General features: G+C 40.5%; 1 protein-coding gene across 3 annotated transcripts in view; it reads left to right on the forward strand.

The window, feature by feature from the left end:
* ARHGAP10 (Rho GTPase activating protein 10) overlaps window positions 1–23,818 on the forward strand; it is a gene marked incomplete at both ends in the record, with an annotated part of 308,500 nt that overhangs the window by 157,749 nt on the left and 126,933 nt on the right. For 2 of the 3 annotated variants that reach the window (XM_080697718.1, XM_080697720.1), the window contains 3 exons: window positions 7,482–7,563; window positions 10,827–10,872; window positions 13,673–13,738. In XM_080697718.1, the coding sequence (XP_080553844.1) occupies window positions 7,482–7,563; window positions 10,827–10,872; window positions 13,673–13,738 (194 nt within the window). The remainder of the gene's footprint in view (window positions 1–7,481; window positions 7,564–10,826; window positions 10,873–13,672; window positions 13,739–23,818) is intronic. The other variant, XM_080697719.1, reaches the window with a different exon arrangement.

Genomic DNA, 23,818 nt, shown 5'->3' on the forward strand with positions numbered 1-23,818 from the left:
ATGGAGAAACAAACAAAAAACCCAGGATAGCCAAAGCAATTCTTAGCAATAAGAACCATGTAGGAGGTATCACATTCCTGACTTCCAACTATACCATAGGGGTATAGTAATAAAAACAGCATGGTATTGGCACAAAAACACACATAGACCAATGGAACAGAATAGAAGGTACAGAAACAAATCCACACATGGCCATTTGATTTTTACAAAGTTGCTAAACACATATGTTGGAAAAAAGACAGCCTTTTTAACAAATGGTGTTGAGAAAACTGGTTATCCATTTGTAGAAAAATGGAATTTAATTCTTACCTCTTATTCTGTACAAGAGTCAACTCAAGATGCATCAAAGACCTGGAAATTAGACAAGAGATTTTGAAGTTACAGAGGAGTGCATAGCTCCAACACTCCCAAATATAGGCACACATAGAAACATCCTCAACAAGACCCCCAAAGCTCAGGAAATTAAAACAAGAATGAATAAATGGGACAATATTAAAAAGTTTCTGCTCATCAAAGGAAACCATTAGGTTTCTAAAGAGAGCCTACAGAATGGGAGAAGATTATAGTGAGCTAGTCCTCAGATAAATGACTCATATCTAGAATATACAAAGAATTTGGCTTGGTGTGATGGTGCATGCTTGTAATCCCAGCATTTGGGAGGCTAAAACAGAATAGAGGTTTGCAATTAGCCTCAGCTGCTTAATGAGGCCCTTTGCAACTCAGTGCAACCCTGTTTCAAAATAAAGAATAAAAAATAGGACTGGAGGTGTAGTTTGGAGGTAGAATGCCCCTGGGTTTCATCCCTAGTACTGAAAAAAGAAAAACTTAAAAGACTTCACACTATGAAAACCCCAAATAATCCAGTCAAGAAATGGGCAATTGAGGCGGGTGTGGTGACACACGCTTGTAATCCCCACGCTTGGGAGGCGGAGACAGGAGGATCATGCAGGTTCGAAGCTAGCCGCGCTGGCTTAAGAGACCCTGTTTCCAAATAAAAATACAGGCCGGGCGTGGTGGCGCACACTTGTAATCCCCACGCTTGGGAGGCAGAGACAGGAGGATCACGCTGGTTCGAAGCCAGCCGCGTGTGCGGTGGCTAAAGAAACCCTGTTTCCAAATAAAAAAAAAAAAATATATATATATATATATATAAAAATAGGTGTGGGTGTATATCCTGGAGGTAGAAGGGTTTCCAGGAACCTCAGTACCACCACCAACAAAACAAAACAAAAATGGGTCTGGGAGTGTATCCCGGAAGTAGAAAAGCTTCCAGGAACCCCAGTACCTCCAAAAAAAAAAAAAAAAAAAAGGCAATTGAACTAAATACACTTCACACAAAAAGTAAACATGGCCAATAAATACATGAAAAAAATGTTCAACATCATCAAAGAAAGTTGTTTTTAAGATTTTTTTTTTAGTTGAATCATTAAAACATGCATTGAGTTGGTTTCGAAACAACATATATAGGCTTCTTTGCTTTTTATAGTGTTTTATTGAAAGCCTCACTTTATATTGATTCTGATATTTAATGGAAATCCGAATTGACATCAATAGATTTGTTTTTAGAATGTGTGCTGAGGGCTATTCCAGTGTGGACTAATTTTACTTTTGTGAATAAAGCTGGAATGAACCATCTAGTGCAAGGGTTTTGTGGACACATGTCTTTGGGTAAATACCTGGAATGGAATCACTGGGTTTATGAGAAATGTATGTTTGATGTTTTGGGAAATTGAGTTTTCCAAAGTAGTGTTCCAGTGTTTCCACTTCCTGACCAACCTCTTGTTATGTTCATCCTTTTTATTTTAGCCAGTCATAACTAATATGTTGGACACTTTTTTCATGTGCTTTTTGGCCCTTTATATTCTTTTGTGACGTGTCTATTTAGATTTTTGCCTAAATATCATGTTGGTTGTCTTTTTGTTCCAGGAATTCTTTTAGTATTCTGGATACAGATTCTTTATAAGGTTTATTAGTTGTGGATATTTTTCTGATCTGCGACTATATTTCTTTTCAGCGATGCCTTTGCCCAGAAGAACATTTTAATTTTGAAGTTGAGTTTGTCAGTTTAATATAATCTTATTAGTAGAGTTTTTTTTTGCTCTAAGAAACCTCCATGAACCTCAAGGTTCTGAAGAAACTTTCCCATGTCTTCTTGTAAAAGCTTTATAATTGGTCTGACTTTGGAACTTTTATTTTTTTGAGGGAGTATATGGTGTGAAGCATGAGAACTGAAGTTTATTTTTTCTCCTATAGATTAACCAGTACTTCCAGCACCATTTGTTGATAAAGACTTTATTTTTTTTTCAATTGTTTTGACACCTTTGTCAGAATAATTTTTGTACGTGTATTTCTCTTTCTAGGCCTATTCTCCTGCTTCCTCTTGCTGATTCCAGACTGTCATGATGATTGTTGCAATAGTAAGGCCTCAGTTATTTTAAGAATTGTTTTGGTTATGGTAGGTCTTTTGCATTCTTAACTTTAGAGTTAGTTTATTCCTATAAAAAAACTTAAAAAAAATCCCAGAAAACAAAAACTCACTGTTCAATATTATCAACATAAAGCCGAAGAGTTCCTAAACTTGACTTTTCATTTATTTAGATTTTTAATTCTTCTCAATATTTATTTATTTTTTTTCAGTTTGTAGCATAGGTTTTCGGGGCATCTTTTGTAAACTTCTTGCATTTCTAAAACTTCTTGCATTTCTAAAGTTTTGTAAACTTTCTTGCATTTTTTAACAAATTTTTTATTGAACATAAGTGGTATACATTTAAACTATATTTGGTGCCCTCTCCCCCTGCCCCCGTTTTCCCTTCCCCCTCCCACCAATGGTTGTCCAGGTTAACCATGTCTTATTCATAAATTTACACATGTTCAGCTGTAGACCCTCATTAATCAAAATCAGCATTCTTCCTCTCCTATCTTTTCATTCAAACTTTGCTGATATTTCCCCTCCATTATCTGGAGTCCCACTGGTATCCTCTGTGATTCCTAGTTTGGGCATATTAGAGGAAACATACGTACCTTCTCCTTCTGTGCTTGGCTGATCTCACTTAACATAACGTTCTCCAGGGCTTTCCATGTTCTTGCAAATGATATAATTTTGTTCTTCTTTATGAGCATATAATTTTCTAGTTGATCACTATGCATATATAGAATATAGTTGGCTTCATATTGCTAAGTTCACTCATTAGTTCTGGTGTTCTTTAGTTTTTTTTTTATGTTTACAGTGATATGTGGGTAGAGTCAACTTTCTTCATGTCCAATCTTTATACCTTTGATTTTTTTTTTTTTACTTGTCGTTTTATACTTCCTAAGACCTCCAGGAAAATGTAAATAGAAGTGGTGATATTGCATGTCTTGTCTTGCTCTTGACCTGAAGGGGAAAGCTTCATTATTGCAGTGTTTAATATAACATTAATTGGAAATTGTTTATATCTGCCTTTTAATATCAATGGAGCTTTTGTTCCCAGTTTAAATTGCAAATAGGGCCGGGCGTGGTGGCACACGCTTGTAATCCCCACGCTTGGGAGGATGAGACAGGAGAATCACGCAGGTTCAAAGCCAGCCTCAGCTACTTAGTGAGGCTCTCAGCAACTTAGTGAGACCCTGTTTCCAAATAAAGTATAAAATAGGTCTGGTAGTGTAGCCCAGAGGTAGAAAGCCTCTAGGTTCCACCCCCAGTACCATAAAAAAAGAAAAAGAAAAAAAAATGCAAATAGGTCTGCATTTTTTTTTTTTTTTTGGTGGTACTGGGGTTCTTGGAAACCCTTCTACCTCCAGGCTACACTCCCAGACCTATTTTATACTTTTTTATATTTGTAAGCAGGGTCTCTTAAGCCAGCGCGGCTGGCTTCGAACCTGAGCGATCCTCCTATCTCTGCTTGCCAAGCGCGGGTATTACAAATGTGTGCCACCACACCCGGCCTAGGTCTGCATTTTGATGTAATATTTTTCATTGTTTATAGAAATGATCATTATGTCTTGCTTTTAATCTGTTAATGTGGTGAATTACCCTAAATTTTCTAAGTTAACCTCACATGCTTAAGATAAAAATCTATCTGGTCATGATATATTAACTTTTTGTATATTTATTTATTTGCTAATATTTAGTTAGAAATTTGTATTTTCATGAGAAATAGTATGGTAGGTTCTTTTTTTTTATTTTTTTTTTTAAGTTGCTAAGCCTGGTCTTAAATGTGCAATCCTCCTGTATCAGCCTCCCAAGTCCTAGAATTAAAGGAATGTACCACTGTGCCCAGTAATAAGTTACAGCTTTCAAGGAATTTTTTATAAGCTGTTAATTAGCATGAATTTCCTCTTATCTACTTTCTCTTTTCATGTCTGTTTCTATTTCCTTTTTTAGTACTTTGGAGTTAATTTGTTTTTTCTTTACTACTTAGGTTAGAAGCATCATTGATTTTGCACTTTAATTATGAATTTAAGCATTTAAAACTATGAATTCCCTTCAGACTCTAATAAATTTTAATATTTTAATTATCCTTTGGTTCCAAGTAACTTTCTCTTTACCTGATTACGATATAGGTGTCAGTGTACTATGTAGACATGTGTTTCTTAAATTTCTAATTATTGTAGATACTCTGCATGTAATATTTTTCTATTAATATGTTTTTGGTCAGAGAATGTGTATATTTTATCAACACTGTGCAGGTCATTAGACTTGTGGTCTCAGGTTGGTTTAACTTAGAAAATATTTCTTGCATCTTTGAGCACAATGACGTTTTTACTCATTGTAGAATGAAGGTGCCATTCTCTTTAAATATCAGTTAGATCTAACTGATAGTGTTATTCAAGTATTCTGTATTGATTTTTGTTTTCTATTCTATCAGTTACTGAAATATGGATGCATTTCTTAACTATGATTAAGATACTTCCCTTTAATTTTATAAAAAAACTTTCCCCTTGATACTGGGGATTGAACCCAGGGGCATTCTACTTATGAGCTATATTCCCAGCCCTTTTTATTTTTTTATTTTGAAACATCGTCTCACTAAGTGTCCTAGGCTGGCCTTGAACTTGTGATCCTCCGGTTTCAGTCTCCTAGGTACGAGGTATATAGGCATTCACAACCATGACTAGCTTGTCAGTGTTTTTGTATGTAATATTTAGAAAGATTTTGTGTGTGTTTGTACATGCGTATTGATCTGTCTTATTAATGAAATCATTTTCTGATTATCATGAAAACACTCTTAGTTTTTGTTATTATCTTGAAATCTGTTTTCTCTGATGCTACTATGACTATATTAGTTTTCTTATATTCAGTGCCCTTTACCTTCTGCATCTGTGTTGTTATGTTTAAACTTTATTTAGATCTATTTAAAAAATAATAATTATTTAAAAAAAAACCACTCTAACCAGACATGTTGGTGCATGCTCATGTAATCCCAAGTATTCAGGAGGCTGAGGCAGGATCTTCAAGTTCAAGGTAGCCTTGGCAACTTATTGAGATCCTGTCTCATAAAATAAAGTGTTGGGTATGAAGCTCAGTGCTTGCCTGGGATGTTTGAGGACCTGGGTTTGAACCTTGGTACTGCAAAACCAAATCAACAACAAACCGCTGTTACCTTTTACTTTTTATCAGGGCTTTCATTAATTTATACATACTATACTTTCTTATTTTGGTGGTACTGGGGTTCCTGGAAACCCTTCTACCTCCAGGCTACACTCCCAGACCTATTTTATATATTTTACTTGGAAACAGGGTCTCTTAAGTCAGCGAGAGCTGGCTTCGAACCAGCGCGATCCTCCTGTCACCGCCTCCCAGTCACAGGGATTACAAGCGTGCGCCACCAAGCCCGGCCATACTATACTTTTTATATGCATGAATTTAAGCCTATCATCTTGGTTTTATTTTTCATTTGTCCTTTTCGTTCCTGTCATCTTAGTGAGTTATTTTTAGTTACTCCATTATCTACTGATTTTTAGTGATGCTTTTTTATTTTTCGGTGTTATTTTAGAGAGTATAATATATGTTTTAATACTATCACATTCCCTGCCTTTTTGTAAATAAAATAAGAGCCTTGGAACAAGGGGTTTTTAATTGCTACCCTCTTCTCTCTGCTTTGTTATGCATTCTACATACATTATGATTCTATGAACCGTATAGAGCATTAACTACATATATTCTGTGGTAATTCACTACGTTTCTACTTCATGAAATTAATAATCAGTGATCTCTTAAAGAAGTTTAACATTTATTTATGTATGTATGTGTGTCTGAATTTTTAAAAGTCATTTTTATAGGAATATTTAGTCTTTCTGGTTTTCTTTATTCTTTTCTCAAGAAGTACTGGGTGTTTGCCTAGTACCATTTTTCTTATATTCCTTGAACTAAGTTGACTTAAAGATTTCTTATAATGGAGGTCTGCTGGAGAAGACTTCTTTCACTATATGAAAACGCCTTTATCTTCCTTTCATTTTTGATGGATATAGAATTGTGGATTGATATTTTCTCTCCTTTCCCTTTAGGACTTAGAGAAGTCAGTCCTTTGTCTCTAGCCCTCCATTTCTTTCTTTTCTTTTTTTTTTTTTTTTTTTTTTGGTGGTACTGGGGTTCCTGGAAGCCCTTCTACCTCCGGGCTACACTCCCAGACCTATTTTTTTATACTTTTTTTATTTGGAAACAGGGTCTCCTAAGCCAGCAGGCGGGGCTGGCTTTGAACCTGTGCGATCCTCCTGTCTCTGCCTCCCAAGCGCGGGGATTACAAGCGTGCGCCACCACGCCCTGCTTAGCCCTCCATTTCTAATGACAGCTCGTCTGTCCTTTTACTTGTAGTTGGCTCATGTCTCTTTTTCTGATACACGTTCCAACGTGGATGAACGTTGATGACATGCTCAAGGAAACAAGCCAGTCACAAAAAGATAATTTCTGATTCCATTTACGTGTAGCACCTGGAATAGAACAGTTTATAAAGATAGAGCGTGGTTTGCCTGCACTGAGGAGATGGGGACCGGGGAGTTACTAGGTACTGGCTGGGCAGAGCTTCTGTTGTGCACAGTTGAAGAAAGTGCCGGAGATGGGTAGAGGTGATGTGTGTGCGGTAGTGTGAAATGCCCTTAATGCTGCTGAACTGTACATAGAAAAAATAATTAAGATAGAAAAATGTGTGCGTATTTTATTACATTTAAGACTCAAGCAATAGCCGGGCGTGGTGGCGCATGCTTGTAACCCCAGCATTTGGGAGGCTGAGATGGGAGGATCGCGGTTCGCAGCCAGTTTCAGCTACTTAGTGAGGCCCTTTGCAACTCAGTGAAAGCCTGTTTCAAAATAAAGAATAAAAAATAGGGCTGGGGGTATAGCTAGGACATAGAATGCCCCTGGGTTCCATCTTCAGTACTGCAAAAACAACAACAACAACAACAAACTCAAAAACTTAATCCTCGAAGGAAAGCCTCAGGAGATAGAAGAGGAAGTTTTGTTTTAGCATCTCGAGGTAACTGGATCTGCCCCTGTTGTCTTCCAGGCCTGGTGTTTCCCTGACCGTGCAAGCATTTTCCGAAGAAGAAAGGAAGCAGTGGTTGGAAGCTCTGGGTGGAAAAGAAGCTGTAAGACTGATCGACGGTCTCGTTTTATTTCAAATCCTGCAGAGTCGGCTCATGTTCATTTTTATGTGCTCTTTGTTTGACAGTGCTTGAGAAAAATTCCCTGCTGAAACTGGTATTTGAATTCGGCCTAGAAGCATTCAGCAGTTTAGTAATTTGGCTTGGGGGAGCAGCAAGCAGCCAATGCCAGACTGGTTATCATTAGTTTTTATTTCTGGCTTTTCTTGCCTTCGCCACTCGTATTGGCTTTGCTGAAGGAACTCATCAAAACCCTGTTTCTTCTTCTCTATCCAACCGTCTTTTGGGTGATGAGGATGATAAATGCTTGCGAATGCATGCTGGTCTCTGTGGAGAGAGAGAGCAGTTAAGTAGGAGATTGCATCGAGTAGCTGCTGTCACTATTTTGCTTGATTTAGTAATTTATGGTTTATTCTAGTACTTTATAGTAGCTATTAGCCTTGGTTAGCCTTGGTGAATGGGCCCCTGTATTCAGGCAGATGACTGCGAGGAATAATTTAAAGACAGTGACAGCTAGGCTTTGTGACTTGAGAATTTGGCAGCCTGTGCACTGAATTGCAGATTTGGTGAGGATAGTTATAGAAAACATGGTAGAACCCATTTAAGTAAACTCCAGGTAAAGCATTATGACTTTAAATAGGAACTTCCACCACAGGGACCAGGTGGGCTTATTGGAAAGCAGTTGCCATTTCCAAAGGGTTTACAGAAAAGAGGACAAATGTGATTTGAAAAAGAAAAGTCCTATACAACACGGAGAGAGACTTTCGAGCCTATGAAATGGGCTAAAGAGAATGTTATTTCATCCGGGTGTGGCTGCACATGCCTACACTCCCAGTACTTGGGAGGATGCAACAGGAAGATGACAGGGTTTGAGGCCAGATTGTACAAGTTAGTGAGACTCTCTTTCAAAAATAAAAAGAGTTAGGGGTGTGGCCCAGAGGTAGAATGCCTCCAACTTCAATCTTAAGTACAAAAACAACAACAACAACAACAACAACAACAACAACAAACAAACAAAAAAAACCACCAAAAACCTCTTATTCCATGCTAACAGAGAACACTTTTTTGCAAATCTAGGAAATGCAGACAGAGAGGCTGGTCAACAGTGTTACATGGGAATCTGGATGTGGGAGTGAGTTGATGGTTAATGAGATCCAGAACAGGCCTTGCTAATCCTCCATAGTAAGGGCAGCATACTAGCTAGGCGCTGTCACTCCAGGGACTCAAGGGGCACTTTGGAGAGTGGGTTTCTATAGCAGAAAGATCACATGACTGAGTCAGTGAGAAGCCTACAGTGTCATGTACTCTTGACTTCTTTAGAAGAAAGAACAAGGCAATGCACAGACAAAAGCAAGGTTGCAGCAAGACCGCGTGCATCTCTGTATTTGTATGGGGGATGCAGAAGGTATTTATTAATATATATTATTTTTTTGAAGCTGCATGCACCTTGCAAATAATGGACCAACAAGGTTCTTAAAGGTTGCTCTCAGAACTTCTACTTTATTTCAGATGTAGTTATCTAAATTATGGGCAGAGGTTCTCCCTCTGTTTTGGGTGAGAGATTACTGGGTATTGAACCCAGGGGCATTGTACCTCTGAACCACGCTCCCAGCCTTTTTTTTTTTTTTTTTTGAAACAGGGTCTCACTAAGTTGCAAAGGGCCTCACTAAATTGCTGAGGCTGGCCATGAACCTGCAATCCTCCTGTCCCAGTACTCCCAAGGACTGGGATTACAAGTATGCACAACCATGCCTGGCTGGTTATCTCTTTCTTAAATAAACACCAGATTTCAAAAGCAATAGTGAAGAGAATGAGCTTCCTCTCATCAATTAGAACAGACGTTTCTTGGTCAATTTGTAGCTGTAAAGCTGAGCATTTCGGATACACATCTGTTTTTAGTAAGTTCCTTAAGGACGGAGCCCTTTGGCTCATTGTTTGCTAGCTGGGCATACCTCTGGGAGAGATGTCCATTTTGTAATCTTTGTGTCTGAGTGCACAATGATATGTAATTAACTGAGAAAGCTCCGCGGTTTTTTTGCCTTTTCACTCGGAGCACCAGATGTGTGGGTTTTTGTTCCTACACTGACCACTTCTCTGACACCCTCTGGAGGTCCTATGATTGAACTGAATTCTCCCATTATCGTCCCGGGGTTACTGGCAGATCCTACAAGTGAGGGTCCTTGCCCCACGTGACTGTCCTCGCTTCAGATGAGTTACAGTTCCCTGCTTTCAACATGACCCCTTCTTTGGGCTCAGTGAGCTAGAATGGCTCACAGAACTCAGGGCAAACCTATTTTTATGCCGGAAATGGTGGCGCAAGCTTGTAATCACAGTACTTGGGAAGCCGAGATAGGAGGATTGGAGTTTCAAGGCCAGCCTCAGCAACTTGTAAGGTCTTCTGCAATTTAGTAAGACCCTGTTCCACAATAAAGAATGAAATAGGGCTGGGTTGTAGCACAGAGGTAAAGTGCTCCTGGGTTTCATTCCCAGTACCGGAAACAGCAGCAACAACACCTGTACGTTTACTGGATGACTATAAAGGAGTGGCCAGATGGGAGTGATGCTTAGGGTGAGGTGAGATGGGGGTGGTACAGAATGTCCTCGTCCCTGTGGGAGCCGCTCCCTCCCTGCACCTTGATTTACTCGCCAAACCCTAAGCTCATCACACCTCCTCTTTTAAGGAGCTTAATCTCCAGCTCATGGCCCAAGAGGTCAATGATGGGACTGGAAGTGTCCAGGGGTGTCCAGGGGCCCTGCCCTAAGTCACCTCATCAACAAAAACTCAGATGTCATCAAAGGGGCCCCTTGCCGGGCGTGGTGGCGCACGCTTGTAATCCCCGCGCTTGGGAGGCTGAGACAGGAGGATCGCGCAGGTTCGAAGCCAGCCTCAGCTACTGAGTGAGGCTCTCAACAACTTAGTGAGACCCTGTTTCCAAATAAAATATAAAAATAGGTCTGAGAGTGTAGCCCGGAGGTAGAAAGCCTCTGGGTTCTACCCCCAGTACCACCAGAAGAAAAAAAAAGGGGGGGGGGCTCCTTATGATAGCAAAAGACACTTCTAGCAGGAAATTCCAAGGATTTAGGACCCTTGTGGCACAAAACAGAGACAGAGACCAAATCTCTTTATTATACCATATTAACCAATATCAAATTTGTGTAACTGTGTCTTTTGCATGGTCTTGAGCATGTCTACTCGAATCCCTTTTACTGATTGGTTAAAAATAGTGTTTTCTTCTTTCTTTCACTAGCTACTCCACAGTTTTACTAGAGCCATCATCCCAAGACCGGAAGGAAGTAAGTGTTAATTTACAAAAATGACTGCTCTTCACCCCCCTTTTGCCGTGTTCCTCTGCATCCAGTGCTGATGCCCCACTGTCGCTGGGGGCTGGCTCTCGGCGCCCTCTTTAGGACAGTCTGCCAAATGCACCGTGCCGTATCCTCTGGGACCTCCTCGTGTCCTGGACCCGCCCTGATCTTTCCCTTCTGTGAGCTCTTCTCAGTTTTTCCTCTACGATTCACTTTGCTATTTATTCTTCCAGCCACAGACACTCAACGTTAGTTGTAAGTTTGCCGCCTCCGATTCACTGAGTTGTGAGATCCAGTAGTAGCTGTTTCTTATGTCCCTGTTACCAAAGCGCCTCATTCTGTCCTTTCTCATTTGATATAAAAATAATCAGAGATAGTCTCTAAAGAAAAGGAGGTTGTTTTTTTTGGGGGGGGGGAGAGGTTGTGAGGCATAGAAGGGAGCTGCAAAGGGAGTGTGGATGCCATAATAACCTATGGGCAAGCCGGGCGTGGCAGTGCACGCTTGTAATCCCAGCATGTGGGAGGCTGAAACAAGAGGATCATGGTTCGAGGCCAGGCTCAGCTACTTAGGCCCTCTGCAACTCCGTGAGACCCTATTTCAAAACAAAGATTAAAAAATAGGGCTGGGGGTGTAGCTCAGAGGTAGAATCCCCTTGGGTTCTATACCTAGTATGGGAAAAAAAAATAACCTATGGGTATATTCAAAGAAATTGTAGCAAGGAGAAATGTTTACAGGCAAAAATGAAAAGGATTGCATCAGATACTTTGAAACAGTGGTGTTTGGTCATAGTGATGGATAACAATGGTGGTGCCAGCCCAAGGTTGAACAGGTGGTAGCCAGACAGATGTCCTTGTAGAGGTACTTCCTGTATTTGGTCATGGTAGCCTCTCTGCAAACCTGTGGTTCTGGCAGAGTGAGTCCCTTCTGATACTTACTACCAGGTGGTCATGTGGAAGAACTACTTTCTCTTTCCCTCCCTCCCTCTTTCCTTCCCTCTTTTTTTTTTTTTTTTATTGAACGCAGGGGCCTTCTAGCTCCAAGCTACACCTCCAACCATATTTTATTTTTTATTTTGAAACAAAGGCTCATTAACTTGCTATAAGTTGCCAAGGCTGGCTGTGAACCTGCAATCCTCCTGTCTCAGCCTCCCAAGGGCTGGGATTACAGATGTGTGCCAGCATGCCTGTTTGAAGCCTTTCTTCTTAGCCTCCCAGTGGTTAAGGTCGACGCAGGTGACTCCATTTTGATTTTGGCAACTCTTGCATTCCTTTTATACCTCGATCCCCTTATCCTTACAGCCCCTGAGTATGACCTGTACAGATAGTCAATCACTGAACCTTGGAAATTAACAACAACAAATTGAAAATCAAACATATTCACGTGCTCGAAGAGGAGGCTCTGCACGGGCATTGTATGAGTGCTGCCTAGGTCTGTACTCTTAATAAGACTGAGATAAAACTAAAACATCATCGGATCTACCGGGCTCCTTGTGAAGTTTGGTATGTTTGGAGAAATTAAAGTTGCACTTGTTGGATGCCCACGATTTGCCAGTGGCTTGTGTTATATAACACGACTTCAAAATGATTGTGATTGGTTGTGCCACTGTTTGCATCAAAAGCATCTCCTCTAGCCCAGCGCTGGGCATTGGCAGGGTGCCTTGGAACGCACGCCTGCACCCGGCACCTCTCAGGCCTCTCCCTCCGCACGACTTCCCAGCTGTCTCCCTCTGCTGTTTCATTCTTTATCCTCTCCTCCTCCCTTTTCCTTTCTTAGCCTTCCCTTGTTCTCTCCTTTCTTCTCGTTATTTCCTCTTTATCTCTCCCTTTCTTCCTTATTTATGATAGAGAACTTAAAATAAGATCATTTTGGGAGAAGAGTTAATCAAAAGGAACTGCTCACATTTTGCGAAGCTTTGCGACTAATGGATGGATTCTAGATCAGTTAAACCACTACTCAGTGTTCATCATTAGAATTTTCCTCAAGCCTATGCTCATGGGTTGTTCTTGAATCCCCAAGGAGAGCCCAGGCTCGGTGTTAACAGCGTTCTGGATTCTAAACACAGCGGCCCAGCATGCCACTTTTCTTGATTTATTTTTTGAAACAAGAATTGGCTTTCACCAGGATATACAAATATGCCAACTAATCAGAGGCAAGCATCTATATTAGAAAAATATAAAATTATATTTTCAAAATAGTCTGTTCTGCCACATGAGCCATCTGTTTTTAATCTACTATGAAAATAATAAAAATTTAAAAGCTTGGAGCATTGGGATAAAATATCAAAATTTTAATTTGAACTTACTGTCCAAATAATATCTTAAGAAGTTTTTCTTAAAATTTCCCCGTGTTTTAAAAAAGGTTTGCATTCTTTGACTCTCAAGCAATTTAAGAGTCTTCATTTGTATATGGAGTTTTCTTTACCTAAGCTACTGTTGGAGTTTTTGTCAACTATATCTTGACTATTTCTTGATGGGTTCCCATAGAAATTTATATCATTTTCTTTCTGCTTAAAAGAAGTGTTTTCTAACTTAAAACTTTTTATATTTATTTACAAATTGGTAATACATGTCCTGATGTTCCAGCAAGTCTTTTTTTTTTTTTTTTGCAAGTCTTCTAAATGTAGAAAATTTCCATTTATACTCTTCACACAGGAAATGTATAGGCTTTAGTTTTTTAAAATAAGGCAATAAAACTTGATTGAGTTAAATATTTTTCCTATTTTTGAAAGGAAAAGAAATATGAAAAGTACTTGTGTCCTTAATATTTCATAACTTGATTTTCTTTTAGGTGCACAGTTGGATAAGATGGGATTCACAATTCTCAGAAAATGCATCAGTGCAGTGGAAACCCGAGGTAACAAGATTGAGTCGTTTTATTAATGAAAGGCTCTAGGTATGTGAAATCTAAAAGTCCATTTAATAATGCTCACTGCAAGGTTAAGTGTCGGCAGCACAAAATACAGCAATGCAAAGTGCTCGCTCTAGGTATCGGAGAGCCCATCATTCATTCACAGGATAACGTGAAATGTGGCATTTTCCTTTGTTCTCTTGTAAACGTGGGAGGAATGTACAGATTTCTTCTCTACATTAAAACTTGAAGTCAGTGTTGAAATGAGAATGATAATTGTTTGCCAGATCTGCCATAACAAAATACCACAGATGAGGTGGCATAGACAGCAGAAATATCTTCTCGCAGTCACAGAACGTGGAAATCCGAGACCAAGGCAGTCTGCTTGTTGCTTCCTCCTTGGCTCTCAGGAGCCCACCTTCCTGCCCTGTCCTCACACCACTTTTTCTGAGTGTGCATTTCCCTGGTGTCTTTTTTTTTTTTTCTTCAGAACTCCGGGGATTGAACCCAGGGGCCTTCTACCTCCAAGCTACACTCCCAGTCCTATTTTTTTATTCTTTATTTTTGAAACAGGGTCTCACTAAGTTGCAGAAGGCTTCACTAAGTAGCTGAGGCTGCTCGGGAACCTGCCATTCTCCTGTCTCAACCTCCCAAATGCTGGGATTACAAGCATGTGCCACCATCCCTGGCCCTCGTGTCTGTCTCTTGTGTATTTAGACTTCCTCTTCTTATGAGACCTTGAATCACTGGATTAGGCTCTGCTCCTGTGGGCTCATTTAACTTAATCACTTCTTTAAAGACTGCGTGTCCCAACACAGTCACAGGGTAGGAGGGAGTTAGGGCTTCATCACTGGAATTTCAGGGGGACACAGTTGAGCTCATAAGCATCACTGGAAGAAGCAGCCTTATAGGACACCAGCCTGTGTCACTTTTTGTTGAAGCACTTTGATGATGTCCTCCATCCTTCATAGGTCCCCATTAAAAATTATTTTTAGGTCGGGCGTGATGGCACACGTTTGTAATCCCCACGCTTGGGAGTCAGACACGCAGGTTCGAAGCCAGTCCCGCTGGCTTAAGAGACCCTGTTTCCAAATAAAAAGTATAAAATAGGTCTGGGAGTGTAGCCTGGAGGTAGAAGGGTTTCCAGGAACCCCAGTACCACCAAAAAAAAAAAAAAAAAAAAAAAGAAAAATCATTTTTAGGAGAGGAGATAGAGCTCAGTGTTAGAGTACTTGCCCAGCATACACATGGTTCTGGGTTCATTTCCCAGCTCTTCAACAACAAAAAACAACTCTTGATCAAAGTATAATTTCCATACAATGATATTCATTGATTATAACTGTCCAAATTGATGAGTTTGAAAGAAATTATACAGTTATGTAACTACCACCACTTCACTCATAAACACTTTCTGATTTCCCTCCAAATTCCTTATCACCCTTTGCAGTCTCTCTCTACTTCCACTTTGGTCCTTGGCATCCACCAAGCTGTTTTTTTGTTTTTTTTTAATCACGCTAGTTCTGTCTTACAAGAAAAAAAAAAGTGTTTCTTAAAACCTTTTATGCAACAGAATCAGGCAGACCTTATAGTCTTCCCACTCTGGCTTTATTTAGCATAGTTCTTCTGAGATTTACTTCTATTATGTGTATCCTTAGGTTCATTTCTTTCTACTGCCAGGTAATGTGTTAGTCAGCTTTTTGTCACTGTGACAAAATGCCTGAGGAGATCATCTTAAAGGAAGAAATGTTTATTTTGGCTCCTGGGTTTAGAGGTTGTAGTCCATGGTTGACTGTCTCCATGGCTTTTGGTCCTGTGGCAAGGCAGCACATCATTGTGGGACAGTGTGGGAGAAGTCTGCTTATCTCATGACATCCAATGGGGAGAGGGAAACACAGAGAGGAAGAAATACAGTCCTCACAGAAAAGTCCCAAAGAACCCAATTTCTTCTACTAGGTCTTACCTTATAGTTTCTGCCATCTCCCAGTATGCCATTCAGCTAGGAATTCCACACTGGATTAATGCCTTGAAGACGTCAGAGCCCTCATGACTCTCCAAGGCCCCACCTTGAACACTATTGCACTGGGAACCAAAACTTTAACACATGAGCCTTTGGGGACATTTCAACCCAAACCATAATGGGCATTGTCCTGTTGTAGGTGGGCAGCAATGTGTTATCCATGTACCTGCTGGTTAATATTTGGATCTTTTGCATTTTAAATTTAAGCACAGCTAATCCATCTACAGCCCACAACCTCAACAGATTTTCCTTGTAGTCCTTAACATAAAATAGGGCCAGTTGCAACCTTGCAGCCATTCCAGTGGACGTCGGAATAGCCAGGTATAGCAAAACAGGATGTTTCTGGACATCTTAGCTCTTTGTTTAGAGATCCAGTGACGTATAGACAAGTCGAACATTTAATTCACTCATATATTACTGTGTATTCCATAGTATACATCCCAGCCTCATTTTGGATGGCTTGGTGGGAAGAAGTACTGCATTCACATTTTGTTTCAAAACAAGGTCTTTGTTCTAAAGCCAGACTACCACCTGAGAAATTAGAGTGTTTGGGTAATGAGCTGTTTTATGATTTGGGGGTGTGTACCCACCAAGAACAACAGCTCGAGGCCCAGAAAGCCTCTCTCTGACACTCTTTAACAGCGGTGATTCAATGAAACAGATCAGCTTCTCATTTATTTCCATCCATACTAAAGTTGGGGTGACAAATTGTACATTTTCTTAGTGCTTTAAAAATTACTATAATTTTAATATTTCTCACTTAACATTCATTTTTCTTTTTTTTCCTGAGGTCCTTAAGTTTGATCTGCAATCTTATAATTTGCATGCTTATTAATTTTGATAAATTCTTTTCCCAAAGGGTATGTTTTATACATACTTGCTTCTGCCTGAACAGATAAAGATCTATCTAAAAGACTTTCTGATTGGGATGTATAGTTTCATGGAGAGCTATGTGATTTGAATGGAATATCATAAATATCTGCATGTATTGAATGTGTTATCATATATATATTATGTGTGTATATATATGTGTGTGTGTGTGTATATATATATATATAGTTTTAAACAAAAGAATGGGTCTATATGTTTTGATTTTCCCATTTAAAAATAAAAATCAAGCCAGGTGTGGTGATACGCATCATCTTTAATCCCACTCCCTGGGAGGCTGAAACAGGAGAACTGCAAGTTCACACCCAGACTCAGCAACTTGGCGAAGTCCACAGATCCTTAGTGAGTTTCAAAATAAAAATAAGTCGGGCGTGGTGGCGCACACTTATAATCCCTGCGCTTGGGAGGCGGAGGCAGGAGGATCGCGCAGGTTTGAAGCCAGCCTCAGCTACTTAGTGAGGCTCTCAGCAACTCAGTGAGACCCTGTTTCCAAATAAAATATAAAATAGGTCTGGGAGTATAGCCCAGAGGTAGAAAGTCCCTGGGTTCCACCCCTAGTACCACCAAAATAATAATTAATAATAATAATAATAATAATAATAATAATAATAATAATAATGTAAAATAGGGCTGGAGTATAGCTCAGAGGTAGAATGCCTTTGCCTCAGGCCACAGTAACACACACACACACACACACACATTTATTTTCAAATTTTTTTTCCAAAGGTCCTCCTTTACTGAAACTTTTTGCTTTCAGTAGAGTAATAGACTAAAAATATAGTTTAAAAGAGTCAACACATCATGTAATAAAAATGATGAGGAACATTATAGCATCTCTTAGCCTTTTATCCTCAATTCCAAAGTTCCTTCAGGGCCTGTTGTTCTGTGACTTGCCTCCGATCAGCTCTCTCGCGGTTGATCTTTTTTATGCTCTGATATTCTTGTCTCACCTTTTTGTATCAGGATGAGGCTAGTTTGTGTTACTGTAACAAGAAAACCCCCAGTCACCATGGCTTAAAACACAAGGCTTATTTTCTCTGCTCATCATTCCAACACCTAAGGGGCTGGGATCCAGCCAGGTTCCAGGTTTTGCTTGCCACCAGAGTCAGGAGGGCTTTGCAGCAGCAAGTGGATGCTGGAGTTACATTTGCTTACAATAATGGGCCCTAAATAGCCCATGACCCCGCCTGACCTCAAGGGGTCTAGGAAGTACAACCCTACCATGAGCCTGGAACGTGGTTTGAGACCTGGAAGTAGCCAGCCAATAGCTAAAGTCTACCATGTGCTTCCTGGGTGTACATACCTAATGTCCAGAAGCAGTTAATGACATCTGGTTGGAGAATTATTTCTAATCACTGTTTTCAGTGTTTTAGATATAATAGTCATTGTCTGAAGACCCACTGTTTCATAGGGCTTAGTTGAAGAGGTTGACCTTTTCTTACCTTTTTCTTAGCAAAGTCTTAAAAAATGACATTTGGTAATTTTGTTATCATCCTCAGCTTGTGATATTGCTAAAATAGTTACAGAGCATCAGAAAAATGTCTAAAATTTACTGTAGTACTTAGTACCCTACAAATGGATGACATTTTCAGTGTAGTAGCACACCAACATATTCCAGATAGCATATATAGCATATGTATTATACATATACATATAATTAAAGTAATATACACTCACATATCATGGCCTGAGTGGGCGTCTTTAGCAGTGGCTGTAGTTTTGAGATGGCAGCAAATCCCATTATAAGTGTCAGAACCAATTGATAAATCTTCCTTCATTTTTATGGACTTACATGCTCAGGAAGTTCCTGCATGTGTGGAAGTCAGATCCACTGATCTTTCATCCATTTACCTGGCTCTACCACCAGGAAATTATGGCTTATGTATCTCAAGCTAAAGGACTTCTAGTGCTGGGCGTGGTGATGCACGCTTGGGAGGCTGAGACAGGAGGATCGCACGGGTTCAGTGTTCGAAGCCAGCCTCAGCTCTTAGTGAGGCTCTCAGCAATAGTGAGACCCTGTCTCCAAATAAAATATAAAATAGGTCTGGGAGAATAGACTGGAGGTAGAAAGCCTCTGGGCTCTACCCCTAGTACCACATACACACAAAAAAAGGACTTCCAGTAACATTGGGTTCCAAACTTTACTGTACATTAATCACCTGGAATTTTGAAAGTACTGGTGCCAAGTTGGGCATGGTGACACACATCTATAATTTCAGTACTTGGGAGGCTGAGACAGGATGATCACAGGTTTGACACCAGCCTCAGCAACTTAGCAAGATCTTGTTTTAAAATAAATAAATGAAAATAGATGGGGATGTAGCTCAGAGGTAGAATGCTCCTAGTTTCAATCTCTGAAACAACTATATATATGTATTTTTTTGTAAAACAAATATATATATATATATATATAATTTGTTTTACTTTATGGCTGAGAAGGGGGGTTTTTAAAAGCTCCCAAGGAGATTTTAATATTTAGTAGCAAAGTTTGGGAGCCACTATCCTAATGAAAATACTGCTTGTGTATTGGACAAGAACACACAGTTATCTTTATGTTGATAGGGTCTCACTACATGGAGAGCTTTTATTTTTTAAAAAATAATTCAGCTTAAACTCAAAGTTTTCAAGAAAATAGCTCAATGTTATTTTCCTTCCCTCAGTTACAGATGGCCTATCATACTTTATGTCTGGTTCTAATCTGACTCCAGTCAGGTAACCAGTATTGACTGAACAATCAGTCTTGCCCTAGGCCTTTGGGTTGTGTGGTAAATGTTGGCTTCCTATAATCCTTAACCCAGGAGTGGCAGACAGAACAGGAATTTGTAAGCAACTGATGTATACCAGGTGATAAGATAAAAACATTACACGTTTGTACAGATTGAGAGAATCTGAGTGTGTGGTGATGGACTAAGGGGGATTTGACTTTAGCTGGGCGTAGTGGTGCACACTTGTAATCCCGGTATTTGGGAGCCTGAGCCAGGATGATAGCAGGTTCGTGGCCATCCTCAGCTACTTAGTGAATCCCTGTTTCAAAATAAAAAATAAAATTAGGCTGAGGGCATAGCTCAGAAGTAGAATACCCTGGGTTTAATCCCCAGTACCACTATTTAAAAAAAAAAAAATATTTGAGGACTGTTCAGAAATAGGCTTCCTTAGATTCACAGGATAGGAACATATATTTTGACATTTAGAGAAACCTCAGCAAAAATGTGGATGCAGACTATGTCTGAGACAAGGCAAATTTGAATGAAAAGCAAGCTCAAAAGTGCAGGAAAAGCTGGTATGCAGGCATCTACATTTCATTGTAAAGGAACCAGGTGACCACTAGAGGGTGGTAGAGAGCAAAGCCACACAGGCCAGCCAGTGTTGGATAGCCGGCAAAGGATGTGCACAATTCTGCTGCGGGGAGGTGTTGGGTCACTGAGGGAGCAGAGTCTGGACCACAGGTGTGGCGGTAATGCACGTAGCATGCACACACATCCGAGTGATTTTGCTGAAGTTGTGCTAGTCATATTAGCAACTGGTTGTACAAAGAAGATCAGAGGTCTGCAAGGAATTTCGCCTTCAAGTTTTCCTTTGGGAAACAAAGGCTATCAAGAAAACTCGGGGTGCATGGCGAATCTGATGACATGAACCGGGGCCCCCAAGGGTGCTCTGAAAATGCAGATTCCTGGGCACAGTCCAGATCTGTTGAGTAAGAATTGATGGGGGCTGGTCCTTTGCGGTAGGCAGTGAGGGGCCGGTTAAGAATAGCGCGGTCAAGTGGAGGGAAGGGTTTTTCTGATCCGCTTTTGGAGGATAGAAACAGCCCAGGGAATTTCCTAAGGGAATAGGGGTTATGAAGAGCCCACATAATGGATCCCTGTAGCTTTGGGGCTTGCGGGAGAGGGCGTGTGGATGTAGAATAGAACCTCCTTCAGTGTGAGGCTGAGAGGAGAATTGGCATGTCTGGAAGTGGCCGTGTTTCGATGTCAGAAGCCAGGAGCGGTTACATGGTCAAATGCCTTGTGGGTGGATCTCAGGCAAATGCAGGAGTGCACCTGGCAGTTTTCGCCCACTCTCCCAGCTGCCGCGCCCCAGCCCCTCCTGCCTACTGTCCCTGAGTGCCACCTGGTGTCTGCTGCCCAATGGGGCGTTGTTCCTCTGGGCGAGAATATCCCATGATTCCATCTGCTTTGCACAACCTCCCCTCCATCGCCTTGGCTTTGCTGAAAAGGAAATGTGTGTAGCTGCCAAGGCTGTGGCTCCCATGGGATGGAGCCCAGAACTCTGCCTGCATCTCTGGACAGTGATGATGGGTGCAGCCTCCTCCACTGCACCTCCTTGGCCTCTGGAACATCCACCTCAGGGGATTCCACTCTGAGCTACACTTCCAGCTCTTTTTATTTTGAAACAGGATTTCACTAAGTTGCTCAGAGCTGAGTCTGGTCTTAAACCTGTGATCCTCCTATCTTAGCCTCCCAAGTACTGAAATTACAGGTGTACTTCACCGTACCTGGCAAGACCCAATTCTTGAGTTCTATTAGACACAATGAATTGTCCTGATTCATAAGTATAATATGATATAGAAAGGAGAAAGGCTTTTAGTAGAGGAGAGAGTAGAGGCCAAGCTATTTCAAAGAGGCTGAACTGGCTGGGTGTGCTGGCACACACCTGTAATCCCAGAATTTAGGAGGCTGGGACAAGAGAATCACAGGTTTGAGGTCAGCCCCAGCAGCTTAACAGAAAGACTCTCGGCAACCTTGGAAGACCCTGTTTTCAAAATAAAAAAGGCTGGGGATATAGCTCAGAGGTATATCAGAGGTAGCTATAATTGAACCTCCGGGTTCAATTTCTAGTACCACCACAAAAGAAAAAAAGACGATGATCTGGTATCTAAGAGTCAGTGAAGCAAGGCAGGAGAGGGGTGTGGGGGAGGGAGGCCCTTGATCATTCTGCTGTAAGTTTACCTTGTCTTGAGGTGATTGATACGTTATCAGGTTGAAGTTCCAAAATGGCATCATACTATGCGTTTGGAAGAATTCCTAACCTCCTAGTTGTTTTTTTTTTAAATGGTAACTGGGATGTTCACTGACGCTCTCTACTATATACCCACCCACTCAGGTTTGCAAGAATCAGCAGAGCTAGTTTTGTGTCTAGTAGATACTCTTTAATGTCTCCATTTCTCCCCTGACCATCCTTCCTTACCTAAGTTTTATTCCAAAATGTGCGTGTTCTTCTTCATTTGGTGATTATATTGCCTGGTACCGTTAGTTGTATTTTCTGTATTCCCTTTGTGTCTGAGACTCTACTGTTTGCTTACAAGGGAGGAAATGTCTCACTTCTTTTTGTGCCTCTTCTAGCTTCTAAACCGCGTCTGCACACGTGGTGAGCTCTGAGGAAGTGATTGCTTTTTGCTTGAGCATTCAGGGATTTGATTCAAATGTCATATTGGCAATTTGACAGATTTGTAATTTGTGAAATTATTGAAGGAATTCTTCCTTCTCTATGTGGTTGGGATTAGTACTTTGACATAACATATGTAGGATTTGTTTTCAATTTGTTATAAATTTATGAACCTAGGAATTTATGTTAGCATCTTTCTGAATTATGGGGTATTATATGAGCCATAGAAAGATATATCATGTTGCATATGAAAGAGACTTAGGGTTTCAGAGCTTGCAATGTAATTACATAATTTTCTTGGGTAAATAACTCCCCTTCCTAAAAAGGAACCATGCCCATACATTGTCTTTTTCTGGAGCTGCCTGGTACCTAATTTGCAGGTGCATGCATTGTAAAATAAGCAAGAAGAAAGTAAGATTTTTTTGCTTAAAAACATCTTTTAGTTGCTATTTTTTAAGTAGTCATTATGATTTAAAACTAAATTTGTATGCCACTTTTGTTTATCAAGTTTCTCTTAAAAAACCTTCCATATGTGCATCATTTGAATATTTCCTTTAATTTTCTAGAGGATGGCATTAAAATGTCGGTCTAGGCAAGCTGTCAGTTATCAAATTCAGCATTGTAACAAGCTGTGAATTCATGGGATAGAAGTAGGAAGCCACATATAAGATGTGAGGGTCCTTATTTGTCTTATGTAAAAAGTGGATTTCTCTTCTTTTGCAAAGCAGAGTTTTGGATTTGGGGGAAATCTTCCTGAAGTTGGCTTGTGGCTTGTGTTGCTTTCAGAGCACTTTGGGATGGGGTGGGGCCTGGAAATGGGCTCTGGCAGAAGATGCCTTATGGCTTTGGTATTAATCTTTGGGGGTGTGTGGGAGGGGAAAACACCCAGCATGCAATGCAACCTATTTTACCATGATTGCACATTAATCTGAAATTGCCAAGGGCGAATTCCCTGCAAAATGAGGAAAATAAAGAACAGCTGTCCTCTGAAAATTTACAGCAAGCAAGCTAGGGTTTCTCACTCGCTGTCTCTTTTTTAATCAGAATGGGTGTGAGGTGAGCGTGGGTGGAAGCAGAGGAGTCTTGTGGTGGCTGCAGAAACGCAAAGGCAGAGCTGAAGTATGAAGTCCAGGCGAGTCGGGAGGGAACCTTCATCTCTCCGATTAGTGATCTTACTCATTTTAAGAAAAGTCTGCAAAGCGTTTCGCCTCCAGTTGAGTTAACGTAACAGGGGCAAATACTTCCCAGCAGCTGGCATGCCCATGTTCTTGCCTACCCATGCCCATGTGATTTAGGATCTGATTTATGACACTGACCCTTCTCTTGTTCAGTGGTTTTTTTTTCCCCCTTTCTTAAGCTCATGAATTCTCCAAACTTTTCTTTCTCTGTTACCTCTGGTTAATCCATTTTCCTCCTCATTAACACCCTTGGAATAGGAATGGAGAGAATTTATGGAAATTTGCACAATCATTACAATAAATCATCCCGATTCTGGGTATATTTGGGGTTCTGGGCTGAGAGGGGCGGCTCAAGAGAATGATAGTGGATTATTGTATGTGTGTGTGTGTGAGTGTGTGGGTACCGGGGATTGAATCCGGGGCTGTTCTACCTCTGAGTTACACTCAACCCTATTTATTTATTTCTTTAGTTTTGTTTTGAAACAGGGCCTAGCTAAGTTCTTGAGATTATCACTAAGTTGCTGAGGGGGGCTTGGAACCCGCGATCCTCCCTTTCTCAGCCTCCCAAGTACTGGGATTACAGGTGTGCACCACCATACCCGGCTATAGTAAAATATT

The sequence above is a fragment of the Muscardinus avellanarius genome (assembly GCF_963383645.1).
Source record: "Muscardinus avellanarius genome assembly, chromosome: 6".
Taxonomy (NCBI): Eukaryota; Metazoa; Chordata; class Mammalia; order Rodentia; family Gliridae; genus Muscardinus; species Muscardinus avellanarius.